The following is a 13,270-nucleotide window of genomic DNA, read 5'->3' as shown; positions in this document are numbered from 1 at the left end:
GCCTCTATGCAGAGCCTCGGATCTGGATATTTGAACTTTGCTCTAGTTTGGCTGTGGATCTCAGGCACGCTGCCTGGTATACTCTCTGAAGTAAATTAAATCCTTTAATCTAAACATGTTGAGACATCAGAGTCGTTTGGAACAGATTCCCTCCAATCACAGTAACCCAGGCATATATGTGAATTATATTATCAGATCCTTGATTGTCAGAATGAAATGTTAGAAGCTTGAGGAAGCAAGAAGCGCAAAACAAAAGCAGGCTATGGATTTCCTCCTGGTTTCACTAAAAGGTGTACCCGTCCATTAGAGAAAGAGCTCTGAATGAGCTGTTAAACAAACAGAAAGCCTGTAGAAGTTGTGCCTTGTGTGCCTCACAGTTGGGACACCAGTGAACCCTGACGTGCTTGGTATTTTTGCAGTAGCTTCAGTGAAGTAGTTGCTTTCTAAATCAGTTCATCTGGTTGCCTACCACACTGAGCTGGTTTATATTAATGACTTCCATATTTTTTTGAGTGTTGTGCGTGGTCTTTTCTGTTAGTGGGTACTCCTACGAAGAAATTAAATTATTGGAAAATTGCTTTGTTAATTGCATCACTTTTTTTTTTTTTTACTTATTCCTCACTCCTCTTTTTTTTTTTTTTTTTTTTGTTTGAGCCTGTGAATATCCACCAACATTCAGGTGTGTTAGAAGAGCAGTTGCTGGCTCCATGTGTCCAGTTGAAATTATTAAGAGTTTAAAAGCTCAAATCTCCAAAGCACTGGTCACGCAGAGTGCTCAAGCCCAGTTAAACACTTCCCAGCATCACCTTCACATCCGTCCATCCCGAAAGCACCTGAGCACGTGCCAGCTCAGGTGCGTAGCCGCACAAGCTGAACATTTTGTAGCTGTGGATGTGGCTTGTGCCAGAGCTGCAACCCAGGCAGTCTGAAGGAGGGAGCAGCCCCTGGCAAACGAGAGGAGAGGAAAAGCAGCATAGCCAAGCAGATGAGCAGGAGGGATTACAATGAGGAGTCTGCTGAGACTGGTACAGGGTGAGGAAAGAGACAGACGGATGGGGAGCCTGAGACTGGGAGCTGGTGTGCCCACTACAGCCAACCTCAAGAACTGGCCAGAAGCAAAAGGCCTGTGGTGCTGGGGGACACAACGATCTCCATGAGAGCACGTGGGGCTGCTAGCCCATGGTGGGTGACCTTGAAGGTCTGCTGTGCGCCACTGATTTTTATACAGAAAAAGGTGTGCTCCAGTATGAAACACAGGGAAGCGCTATCAGAGAGAGATCCTAGCTCGCTGTAGAACCTGGGCTCTGCTTGAGATAATTAATCCTGATGAAAAGCAGGTGATGTATTTTAGTGCTTGCAGCACTTGAGCTTTTATATCTGCTTGATGCTGCACCCACTCATTCGTAACTTGGCTCCAGCTGCGGTGCTGCGTATCTCTGCGGTCTCTGCTGAACTGCATAGCCTCTTGCTGGATTTGCTGCACAGGCATAAGTTTGTAAACCTTCCAGTTGTGAGGAAACTCAGGCTAGACTGTTTGGAAATACAAGGCTGATTCTAGATGAAATTTTTACCCAGACTTACACTGACTTGAAATTTTTTTCCAACTCTGTTTCAGAGGTTAAATGGGATGTTGCAATCCCTAAGCCCTCTAAAGACTCCTCAGTTTCATCCTGTCAGGACAAGTCATATCTCAAAATCCCACATCTTGCTTTTCATGCTTCAGTTCAACAAGGCTGACTTTTAGGCTAAGCTCAGAGTGAGGAGCTGACTTCCTTTTCAGGGCCCAGGCTTGCAAGTCCTTCGCAGGCGGTGTTTTCCTCCTTTTCCCAGGGGAACCTTCTAGGCTTTCCCCACCCAGCTCTTTTTGCTCTGCCTGCCTTCCTTGTCTCTGTCCTGTACACCTAGCTGAGCTGTATGTAGAACTTTCCCAATGAACAAGTAGTCAGAAATCCTAAAGCCTATAATAGTGGCAGACAAGAATTCCGTTCATTTATTTATACATTAATTTCATATACACATATTTAGATAATAGGATGCCTTCAATCAGAAAGCCCAAGATGGCTTCGAAAGCTCTCATCCTCATTTTGCAGACAGAGAAACTGATGTGCAGACCTTAAAAGACTTACTGAAGAGCTTAGGGAGTTGGCAGCAGTCAAAAATAAAACCAACCTAGCTTCACCAGCAGTCCCTACTTTAATTTTTACATCACTGCTGTCCAGAAAAGCAAAGGGGAAAAAATAATAACACAGGTTATCATTTACAGATGACAGAGCTAAACATGATTACCTCCTCACCTTGCCATCTTTAATGACTAGCCACCTTTTGACAGGTTATAGTAAGTAATAAACAGCTATTTCCAAGCTGTGCACAAATTTGCTTTTTGAACCCAGAGAGTTATTTAACCTTATCCAGTATATTTTCTTTTGTTAAAAATGGGGATAACAATTTCAAATAATCATGAAATATCTGCCAAATCACACCTTTCCTTACTATCAACACCTGACATTTCAGAAGGATGTGCCACAGTGTACTTAGCATGTTACATACACTGGAGGAATCAGAAGAGGGGAAATACCTTTACCCTACTGTGCTCAATTTACATCTTGTATTTTCACCTGCTAAAAGCAAACTAGAGTGATTGGCAGTCCTTTTTTCATTCCTCTGGAAACTCCAACAGCATCAAAACAGGTAAGATACTGTCACTTGCTACGAACTAGTTCACCCAGGCAGATTCTGTTTCTTGCTTCCTCCTAGATGTTATGTGTTTTGATCCATCCATCACAACTTTCATGTCTGTCTGCTCTCTTTTCCAGCTTCTGGCCATCCTCACTGCTTCTTCTGTCACCTAGAGCTTGGCTCTGACCGGGAAGTGCCTTCCAGTTTTGTCCGCTATGTAGATGTGGAATTTGACATGCCCACCACTTCTGCGTCCAAAGCCACTGTTCGGTCCATCTCTGTTGAGGACAAGACCGACGTGAGGAAGTGGGTCAACTATTCAGCACACTACAGTTACAAGGTAAAACTGAGCATGTGGCAGTCACCATGGTTACTTTGCGTACTTCATTATCTTGAAAAGTGTGGGCAGACAAATGCAATACCATGGGCAGATGAGGTGGGAATTTGGCACATGCCAGGCTCTGTGCAGTAGGTAACCGTGTGCAGCCTATTGATTCATGGCAAACAAGCGGTGGATTATCCCTCAGCAAAGATGGAATAAACTTGCCTGTTGTTGCTTTGTGGAAGAGTGTACAGGCAGCCAACTCCTGGGGATTAGCTGATACGGTAAGAGTGTGAACAGGGAGTTTTGCTGCTCTTCGTAGCAGCTGCAGTGGGAGTGCTACAGCAGACAAAAGGATCGCATTATTTCTCTGCTTAAATATTTCTGCTTCCTGCCTGCCCGAAGGAGAGGAGCAGATGGGAAAATGCACTACGTGTATACCTGCCAAGAATCTCAGTATGCCAAAATTTGCATGTTACTGAACCCTCAGCAGAGAAATTGGCATCCTACCTGCCTTCTTTAAGAGCAATGATGAGAGATACTGAAAAGATTCTCCTGGCAAATATTTTTAATGGTAATTGTAGTTACATTTTTAGTAGTCTCTTAAATTCCCTGGAGATGGTATTTAATCTTCCTAGGTATCCCTTTTGAGAATTAAACATTGGATTTTCCCTGAGTTTTCAGAGGTGTTGAAATTTAGAACACAAATGTAGTATGCATTTTGAAAATTAATCTCTTTGCCTTATTCATCAGTCTTTGCAGAGTTTAAAGTCGAGGCTGGTCTTCTGCCTTCACTTAGGAAACCACCTGTCCTCTGCAGATTTAGTTCTGGGTTTGGATTCAAAGTACAGATGAGGATAGTAATGAATATAAAATCATGTGAGACTGATTCTCTGCATGACATTATCTCTTCTGGAAATGACATCATGACACTATTGAATCATAAAACCGTTTGGATTAGACTGAAAACACTTATAGTAAACAAAATCCAGCTTTCTCTCCTCAGTCTATTTCTCTTCACAACCCTTTCAGTTTACCAAGAGTTTCTTCACCTGAGCAGGACACAAACTGCCACTAAGGGAGATTTTTGAATCTTTTGTTCACCTTTCTCATTACAAATGTTATCCCTCTTTTTCGTCTGCCAGGTTGAAATAGAGCAGAAAAAAAGCTTGAATGAGGATCTGAAGGGAGAAGATACTGCAAATGTCAATGAATGTGCTACGCAGTGAGGAATATCAGTCTGCAAGTCCCAAGAGGGGTGGCCAAATTAATAGACCTGGAAGAAAGGACTTGGAGAGTTTTGGAATTTTTCTTTAAGAAAGTATGGAGTACTACTTTTAAAATAATGCTCTGAAGAGTATTATTTTTCCTTGTGATGACCCATACTTTGAGAAGAAGCTCATCAGTGGTTTGTTTGGAGTGGACCCGTGGGCTTTTGCTGGAACGATTTAAGTACAGTTGGGGTATAGACAGAATGACTGTACTACAGTCGAGTTTGCCTTTTCTGCCTCTTCACCATCGAGGTTCTACACTGAAGTATGGTCTGGCCACCATCACAGCCAAACCAGAAAGCAGCCTTTATCTCACTTACAATCTTGCCCTCCTACATTAAGCAAAATTTTTTGTATGCGTGTTGGTTTGGTCATTGGCAGATTCACTGCCTTCTGAACTGCCAAATAAAACCTGGGGAGCATCAAGTGAAAAATGATATAAAATCTCATTTCTGAAGCAGTCAACGTAGATAAAACCCCGAGAACCATTCTGGAGAGTCCACAAACTCTTCATCTTAAACACAGTAAATGGTCAAGCAGATGAACTACAGACAGGACAGCTAATCATGTAGCCGTTCTTCTCTTCACCCCTCCCTGTCTCATCCCCTGAACGACATGTCATTGTGCACATTTTCATGGGGTCTGCGCAAGTTACAGGAATGTCTCTGCAATTTCTTAAAATTTTTATTTGTTAGTCTGGGCTGTTCTTTTATCTTGACTGAACACGGTGATGGCTGCTAGTAACAGGGAATGTGTGTTATAATAGAGGTGATACAGGAGGGACTTTGCTAAGATTAGATCATTCCTGCCTAGAAAAATATTTAAGGGAAAAACATTGGGGTTTGGGTTTGTTTTTTCATATGTTTTCTTGGATGGGTAAGGTGGGTGGTTATTGAAAATGTCAGAACACAATTACTTTAACAGACAATGTTGTTGGCCTTCCTGAAAATCCTTGGAAGTCTGTCCACCACAATATTACTTTCATGTTCTAGCTTGAACTTACGATTAAAGTAACTTGTATCTTTATAAAACCCCCACTAACTGGGACCCAAAATCTCTCTTCAGAAATTAACAATCATGGAGATTTTTTTATCTCCACTTAGCTGAAAGTAACAGCAAGTCTTAAAACTTCTTTCTAAATAAAAATGCAGGAGGCAATAGCTCATTCATGTATATTTTAAGAGAAAACAGTGTTCAAAGTACCCATTTTTTGTAGTTGTTTCCACGGCTTGAGTAATATTTTGTCTTGAGGTAATTTTAAATGTAAAAAAAGTAATTTATTAAATGATTTATCTTTTGAAAGGTTCCTGCTGACTTTAAAATCACACATTTGGAAAGCCTTGGCAATGTAATTTAAAATCATAATGAATTAAAATGAAAGCTTTTTTATAAATTTATAAATTTATTTTACATTTCATATAATGACAAAATTAATACACTCACGATTTATTGCTTTCACTGTGACTCCTGTAAAAATCACTACAATGTTAAAATCCCAAGCAAAACGTGAGACATTGAGTCTAAAGCTGGTAGTGGTAGAATTTAAAACGAATTATAAGGAACTTATAAATGCTTTTTTGTATGCTTCTGAATCTCAGGCCTATGTCAACGTAGTGATACATATTTACACAGCTACACCGCTGTGAATACGTAAAGCCTCAGTCCTTCTAGGACTTCTTGATAAGCAGGTAGTCCTACTGAAGTCCAGGGAGCTCCTCGGAGCACACCAGTTACTACTAAGCATTTCATAGAATCATAGAATCATAGAATCATAGAATCGTTAGGGCTGGAAGGGACCTTCAAAGGTCAGATTTGCAACATCTCTTTGTAAATGGAAGAATGTTATTAACTTTTATGAAGCATTTTAAGATCAGTGGATTAAAATGACTGACAAAGTGCAAATAATTAGTATTTATTAAATGCTAACTTGTAGAGGTTGTGAAATCTCTGAGAGCATGGGGCTCGATTCGTGACTGATTCTCAGTTCTGTTACAGGCTGGCTGTGATGAGTTGTATGGCAGCTCCCCTCTTCAAAATTCACTCTGCTTTTCAAAGGCATTCAAACAACTTCTGGGTGTTTTTCCTGTTTTTCACCGCAGTTCCTAGTGTACAGTTTCTGAAAAGGACCAGCAAGAAATCCAACAAAACCAAGCTGAAGGAGTGCTGAGATGTTGCTGAGAAAGTGTAAGGATGTTTTGTGAAACAAACAGGAGATTTCCTTCTTTGATTTGCAGGCAGTGTCCAAATTTTTGCCTGTTGCTCCGTAGCCCTTTAAAACACATATAAGTAATAGCAAATAAACAAAATTGTGTTGTGCTCCTTAAAGAGGGGAGAAAATCAAAGGAATGCCCCCTCCCTGGAAGTGTTCAAGACCAAGTTGGATGAGGCTTTGAGCAACCTGATCTAGAGGAAAGTGTCCCTGGACATGGCAGGGGGGTTGGAACTAGATGGTCTTTAAAGTCCTTTCCAACCCAAACTATTCTATGATTCTATGAATATCGTTTTCTGTCTCTGTTGGAATCTTAAACTATTCAGTCGCTATCATCCTCCAGCCACAGAATATTTCATGTCCTAAAAACTGAAAGATTAACATATTGGAAGTTTCTGGATTTACTTAATTTCTCTACCTCCTCATCTGATTCTTTTTTTTTTAATTCAAAGTTAATGAATGAAAGCGTATGGGCCTGACTCTGATCTCTGTTATGTAGTTAGTTGTACAACAGAAGTATCTCTTCCAATCCTCATGCAGTTATGCAAGCAAAACTGGAAAAGTGTTCTGGTTTGTAAAAAAAAGCTATTTTAATCCATTCTGATCTCTGGAGAATATTTTTCTGATGTACCTGCAACTGAATTTTCAGTAGTTTAGGATGAATACCTCGGCCAGAGTTTCAAAAGGTCTTGTTTCCTACTGAAGCACTAGAGTAAGTAGTTTGATTTTTCAAAAGAGCACTAACAACCAAAATCTTTAGAAAATGTAGTGTTGGTATCACCAGGTGTCACCACTGAATTCTTTTGTCAGTCCAGCACCATTATGAGCGCTGAGCATTTGAACACTGGGATACTAAGTGCCCTTTTTGAGGCTACCACTGTTCTTGCCTGATTGAACAGTGCCAATTTTTCACTGTTAGGTACTGTCATGTATGAGTTTTATGTACGTGAACCATATACTCTTTATCCATAGGGGTACAGTAGTAGTTTGGACAGACTGTTGATGGGAGGGAGGGGAAAAGAGATTAGAGGTTTGTCAGTTTTAGAGTAGTAGAAATGATTTAGATACAAGCTATGTCTGTAGTGGAGATGATTTTTTTTTTTTTTATCTTGGGGAAAAATATCTTTGAATAGTTTCAGTTTAACACTCCTTTTGAGGAAGATATAATCATTGTCCTTTGGTTTATTTGAAAGCTTTGTAGTACTCAAACACTCCGTGCAGGAAGTGTGCCTTCAAGGTAAGCATACATGTATTCCCTGAAGCTATTCCCACTTCCAGCCTTCTTTCTATTTCTTTTTATGTTTTAGTTTCATTTTTGTACTGTGGTTAAGACTGGAGGTATTGCAGGGAATTTTGCCTAGAAAGATAAACTTAAACAGTCTTTGATCACAAGGGGTAAAGATGAACAACATCTCCAGGCAGCTGAGCTTATTTTTGTGATGCCTCTTAACATTTATTAACTCTAGACACTGTGCTAGCAAAGGAAAATGGGCAAATTCAGCTGAGAAATGCTGTAACTGACTGATGATATTTTTGTCCTTTATTTTACTTAGACTCAAATTTAGTCATCCTATGAAGGAGACAGATTTTAGGTTCTCCATTGTAGCAGTATCCTCAGAAACATTGCAGAAATAGTTTACCTGTGTGGTGGGTTGCTGGCTGACATATTTACTTGACAGGACATCCAAGACCTGTTGGTTTATCTGTCCACATAACTTAATAGCTGCTAAAACTCCCTCTTGATCATTCACCTCCCAGGATAGAGAGCAATTGCGTGTAAAAGAGCATGAAAGCAAGAGGAAAAGGTGTGCAAAGTTCAGCCTGAAGGTACTTAACTCTGTTGCATGAAATTCTCAGGTATTTCCTTGGCCCTTGAATGCACACAAACTATCAAGCCCTTGATAGGTCACCTGTGTTCCAGAGGGTGAAAAATTCATTTCAGTGACTCTTAGCAGCTCGTGTTTATAGCTGTATTCATCTCCGGAACTGGCCAGCACAAGAATTTGAAGCACGCAGAGATCCCTTATGGATGAAGTACGTACCCTCTTCTGCCACTAAAGCTAAATCTACGTTATGAGTTGTCTGAGATATGAGATTTTGTGTGGTAACAGGCACAGCTGTTCCCAGCCTTCCTGTTTGTTCAGCCACCCACCCACCCACCCTACTCTCCCTCCCTCGCTCTCCTATACTTGCAATTCGTTCTTTGCACTATTGACATTTATTGGTTTGATGATTATTTTGTAACATGTTCCTACCTTTTTGTTTTGTAAAATAAGAAAGTCTATACACTGGCTAACTTTGTAGAAATGGTTTATTTTTTTTTTCTTTTTATTTTATCAGTTGAAATGGGATGTCATTTGTCATGTTTTGTTTGAACTATGGAAAAACCTTAAATAAATGTTAAGATGAAACAGCATATCCACATTTTCACTGTGAAATTGAAGTTGTATGTGCTGTATATTCTGATAAGTCAGAGGTCTTGAATTCAGAGGAGAAGGGAGTGTTTTCAATGGCATGAAGAAGGATGTAAATTAGAAGTAATAGGACTACATACAGAAAAGAGATTATTTCATTTGATCATCCAGACTGAACGATAAACTGCAGAGGAAATGGAGCAGGCCTAGAGCTTGAGCCATAACAGACATGTGGAGCAGTGCTGACATAATACAGAAGAGGATCCAACACTTGAATTAAGCCATCCTGAAACAAAGTACTTGAGAACTGAAGCTTCTGCTCAGTGGGTCTCTTCTGCTGTTCTCTGACCAATAAAGCCAGGAGTACATGAGAGGGCATTGTCTTCTTGTGATCAGGACATCTGTTTGCAAAGCAGGCGTAAGGATAAGGTCTAAACTATTTACAGAGTCCTCTGCTGTGATTCTTGGTATTCTTTCAAGCTTGAGTAAGCCATGTATCATTTAATTCATCTCCCCCCTTCTCTCATAGTCACTGAGATCATTTGCAGTCTGCTGTTTTTCTCAAAAGCATTCCTTCAGTCAGACTGAAGAGCTGGGCAGTCTCATTGACCAAAGAAAATCAGATACCCATTGTAAGGGCTGCTCAGATTATTGCTCTGAGCTCAGCACATTCTCCATAGTGTACCTCAGTACAACTGACAGTACCTGAATCATTTTACAGTATAAGAAGATAGAGGTACACAGGGAGGGATGACTCATGTTCATTATTCAGGAGTAAATCAGGTCAGCTAGGAGAAAGAAGGAAAGTTAAATAGATACAGGGGCTCTTAGTAATAGCAGTTTATTTACTATAATTCTGATATTCAGTGACATTTGAAAACGATACTACCAAATTGAGAGGGTAGGACTACATTAACCATAATAGCTTGATAATATGCATAAATGTTTTTAAAAAGAGAGAGTTACAGAAAAAGCTGAAGGTTTGAAACCAGGGAGCTCGCAGATCCTTGGCAATAGCGCAGTCCTTCAAGACAAGCCAAAATAACACCCTACAAAAGATGGAGAGGTCAGAGAGCCAGCACAATGCATACCCAAACAAAAGACATCACTAGAGTGAGATAGCACAATTTGGAGAGTGCTCGTTGTTGCCATAATCGCCCTTACCATCTGAGCCAGATTCAACGAGTCAGCCAAAAGCTGCTGAAGGTCAGCTGAGGGGAAGCACCAGAGAAAGAAGCAGCCCATTGTTTCCGCTTAGGTGCAGGTCTGTGTCACAGCAGGTGTGTCTGAAACATGAAGCACACCAGGCCCAGAAAAAACTCCCATCCTTTTGCTCACAGCTTTAGAAGCATAATAGCAACTACTCTACATAAAAAAGTGGTTGGAATAGGATTTTAAACACCAGCTATGAAAGGTGTCTTTCCCAACCCTGAATAAGAGGACCACAAAGTTTGATGGAGAGGAGTGACCACACCACGGCCTGCAGCTGCACTGGGGTGCCACAGCATGTGGCAGACACATAGAGAGTTTCAGGGCAAGGTGGTCCTTCCCCAACCAGGGACCTTCTGCAGTTATTACTGCCCCAGAGGCTGTAGGTAAACTGGGAGCAGTCAGCTTGGCCTAAAGAGCTTCTGAAGGGACAGGAGGAATACAGGGCAAGTATAGCTGAAAGTAATTTCCTAAGGTGGGAGCCTGTTTGGTAGAGCTTTCCCTATGCAGAACAGAAAAGGAGATCCTGTGCTGCTCTGTGTGGAAGGTCAGTTCAGCAATTAGGGCATGGTCAGTTCAGCAATTGTACTAATACAGAGAGTACTCAGATTAAAAAGGAATGATATGGGAAAACCTCCTGTGAGTGCACAGATGCAGGCAGAACTGCAACAGAACACGGGCTTCTGGTCAAGAGAAACAAAAGCAAAATTGCAGACAGTTTTCACCTTAAGAGATAACATCCTCTGTACCCACCTCCCTTGTCTACGTTGCACGGCATCGGCATCGGTCAGGCTTCCCACACACCCCCCTCCGCCCCAGCTGCTATAAGTACCCGTTGCCCAGGTTGGCAGTCAGGAAGTGACAGTTGGTGCAAGAGGAACAACCAGGGAGTGCGGGTGGCAAAATAGGATATGCTGAAGTTGCAATCTCAACAGAGAAATATTTGTGCTAGTACCTCACAAAGTCCCGTGAAAAGTCAGGAACTCTGCAAAAAATGTGACTTGGGGAGTCCCAGTGTACACACAAAAAAAATTGGTATGAATATTATGTGAACAAGTAGAATTGGATTTGGAACTGAACGACATTGTCAAAATCAGCTCTCAAATTGTAGAGGGCCAGAGGACCTAAAAGACACAAGATGACGGAAGTGTGAGTTGACGGTGACGTTTCCGTGTGGTAAGTTGTGGTTTGTGGTACAGGTCGTACCTGGGCAAGTGAACAGCAGAGTGGAACGATAAGGCGGTTAGCTGCATGTCCACGCTCCCCAGGTTGGCTGGAGCTAAGGGACTGTTGCTCTCTAGCCGTCGTTGCAATCTGCCAGGTTTTTGCCTGGACTACTGACCCACTGCATCAGGCAGACTCAATGAAATACAAGTCTCACTGGTCTGCAGGACTGTGAACCCCGTGCAGAATTTGGTCTGTTGTTGACACTCTGGAAACCAGTTAGATCTCAAAACTGGGTGTAAGAGTTGACTATCTCAACTGAGTCCATGTTCAGCTGAGAAAAGGCCAACAGACAAATTAGTTTTCCAGTGGTGTTGACTGTTCTTTTCACCCAAGTAGTCCTTACCTGTCTGCACAGTCGTGCACAGCATCGGCTTAAATTTGAGCCCATAAAGCACTTTAAATACCTCCAACAGAAAATGCTGGAAAAGGAGAACTTTTAACCACTGTCTATTAAAAGCCAAAAGCAGACACGTATGTTGCATAGGCCTATACAGTTATGCATTGTATGATGGAAAAAACAGTAGTTTGCCTTTTGATTTTCTGGCCAGTCTTTTAAAAGACAGACCCCTCCCTACTGCCCCAAGGTACATGACTGGGGCTAAGTCCAAGTCCGGGCAGCCAAGCCCCCTACTCCCCTCCGGTAAACCCCCATGCAGCTGCTGCCTCGTTCTGGAAGTACCAAAATTCCCAGGAGCCCTCATAAATTTTCATGGAAGATGTCCACACACCTGCGGTTCCTGTTCATGCCTCAAACTACCACCATCCTAGAAGGTTATATAGTCAAGACCAGCTTGGGTTTTCAAGCCAAGCGTTGTCCCTCCTTCCCTCTCTCGAGGATTCTAACCTGTTGCTGTGCTCAGAACGAGCACTGTGTGCTGTTGTTCAGCAACCAGAGCACTCAGAGCACTGCACTGCAGGTAAGCAAGCTGGGGTTTGGCTTCCTTTCTCCTTCCTGTTTGAGGCTACCTAGAAGGCTGGGACAGAGGTGGAAACAGTTCAAGACTGAAAAGAGGGATTGAAGATGTCCAGGGTTTAGAGTACTGACCAGGTTTGTCAATCCTGCAATGCAGTTTCTGAAATGCTGTTGATTAAATTATGGAAATAGTCCTTGGAGCAGGAACTAGACACCAGACCTGTCCTCTCCCTCCAGAGAAATTTCTTTCTCTGCTGCGCTCACTGAACTGCAGAGGCCTGCAGCCCAGTGAAAGAAAGGACTGTATAGGATAAGTAATAGCACCAGTTGAGGGTAGTGCCTTGTCTGTTTGCTGAAGTGCTATGGAAACAGAAGTGTTTAAATACATCCTTGTGCTGTATTTTCTAAGAAGTAATTTGTTACAAAAAGTCTCCTTCCAGAAACAAAATGATCCTTCTGTATTAGAGCCTGGCAAGAATGAAACTATGTGCCTTTGAAATAAATCTCTCACTACATGGGGACAGACAGTTTTCCTTCTCAGCACCCACAAAAAGCATACAAAAATCAGTTTCAATCTGTCCTGAAGTAATTTCTTACCTAGTTTTTGGGTTTAAGATACAGATGTACGAGTTACTAATTTTCAGCGTACATTAATCGTTTAACCTTTACTACGCATTACGAACGGACTTTCACAGAAGTTACTGCCAACAGTCGTTGCTGTCAATGCGAGTGCTACTGGACAATTTTAGCGCCAAGTGGGAAATTTTGAAAACATACTTCTCTGATTTGTTGTCTCCTGGGGTTGCTATACTGGCACAAGAGTTCTGCCTCCCTCTTGTGGCGTCTTTTACTTTCGACGTGGAAAAGAAACACAGCGCAGCCACAATCAGAGTTCGTGAAAGTTACCTCCCTGAGATAAGTCTCCTCCTCAGGTTTGCTAGAAAAGCCCCATTGTATTGGGAATCTCCCATACAAAAATTTTCTGCCTAAGGGAGAGATTCTTTTTCACTTTGATGTGGGAACAACGGA

The 13,270-nt window shown here is 41.7% G+C and overlaps 1 protein-coding gene across 1 annotated transcript in view; it reads left to right on the top strand.

Moving 5' to 3' along the window:
- STON2 (stonin 2) overlaps window positions 1-4,227 on the top strand; it is a 63,258-nt gene extending 59,031 nt beyond the window's left edge. Inside the window, exons 5-6 of the mRNA XM_086612640.1 lie at window positions 2,814-3,016; window positions 4,144-4,227. Coding sequence (XP_086468766.1) covers window positions 2,814-3,016; window positions 4,144-4,227 — 287 coding nt within the window. The remainder of the gene's footprint in view (window positions 1-2,813; window positions 3,017-4,143) is intronic.
- Window positions 4,228-13,270: the final 9,043 nt, after the last annotated feature.

This window comes from Tauraco erythrolophus, chromosome 6 (assembly GCF_009769465.1).
Source record: "Tauraco erythrolophus isolate bTauEry1 chromosome 6, bTauEry1.pri, whole genome shotgun sequence".
NCBI lineage: Eukaryota > Metazoa > Chordata > Aves > Musophagiformes > Musophagidae > Tauraco > Tauraco erythrolophus.
This window is presented reverse-complemented; position numbering and strand designations above follow the sequence as displayed.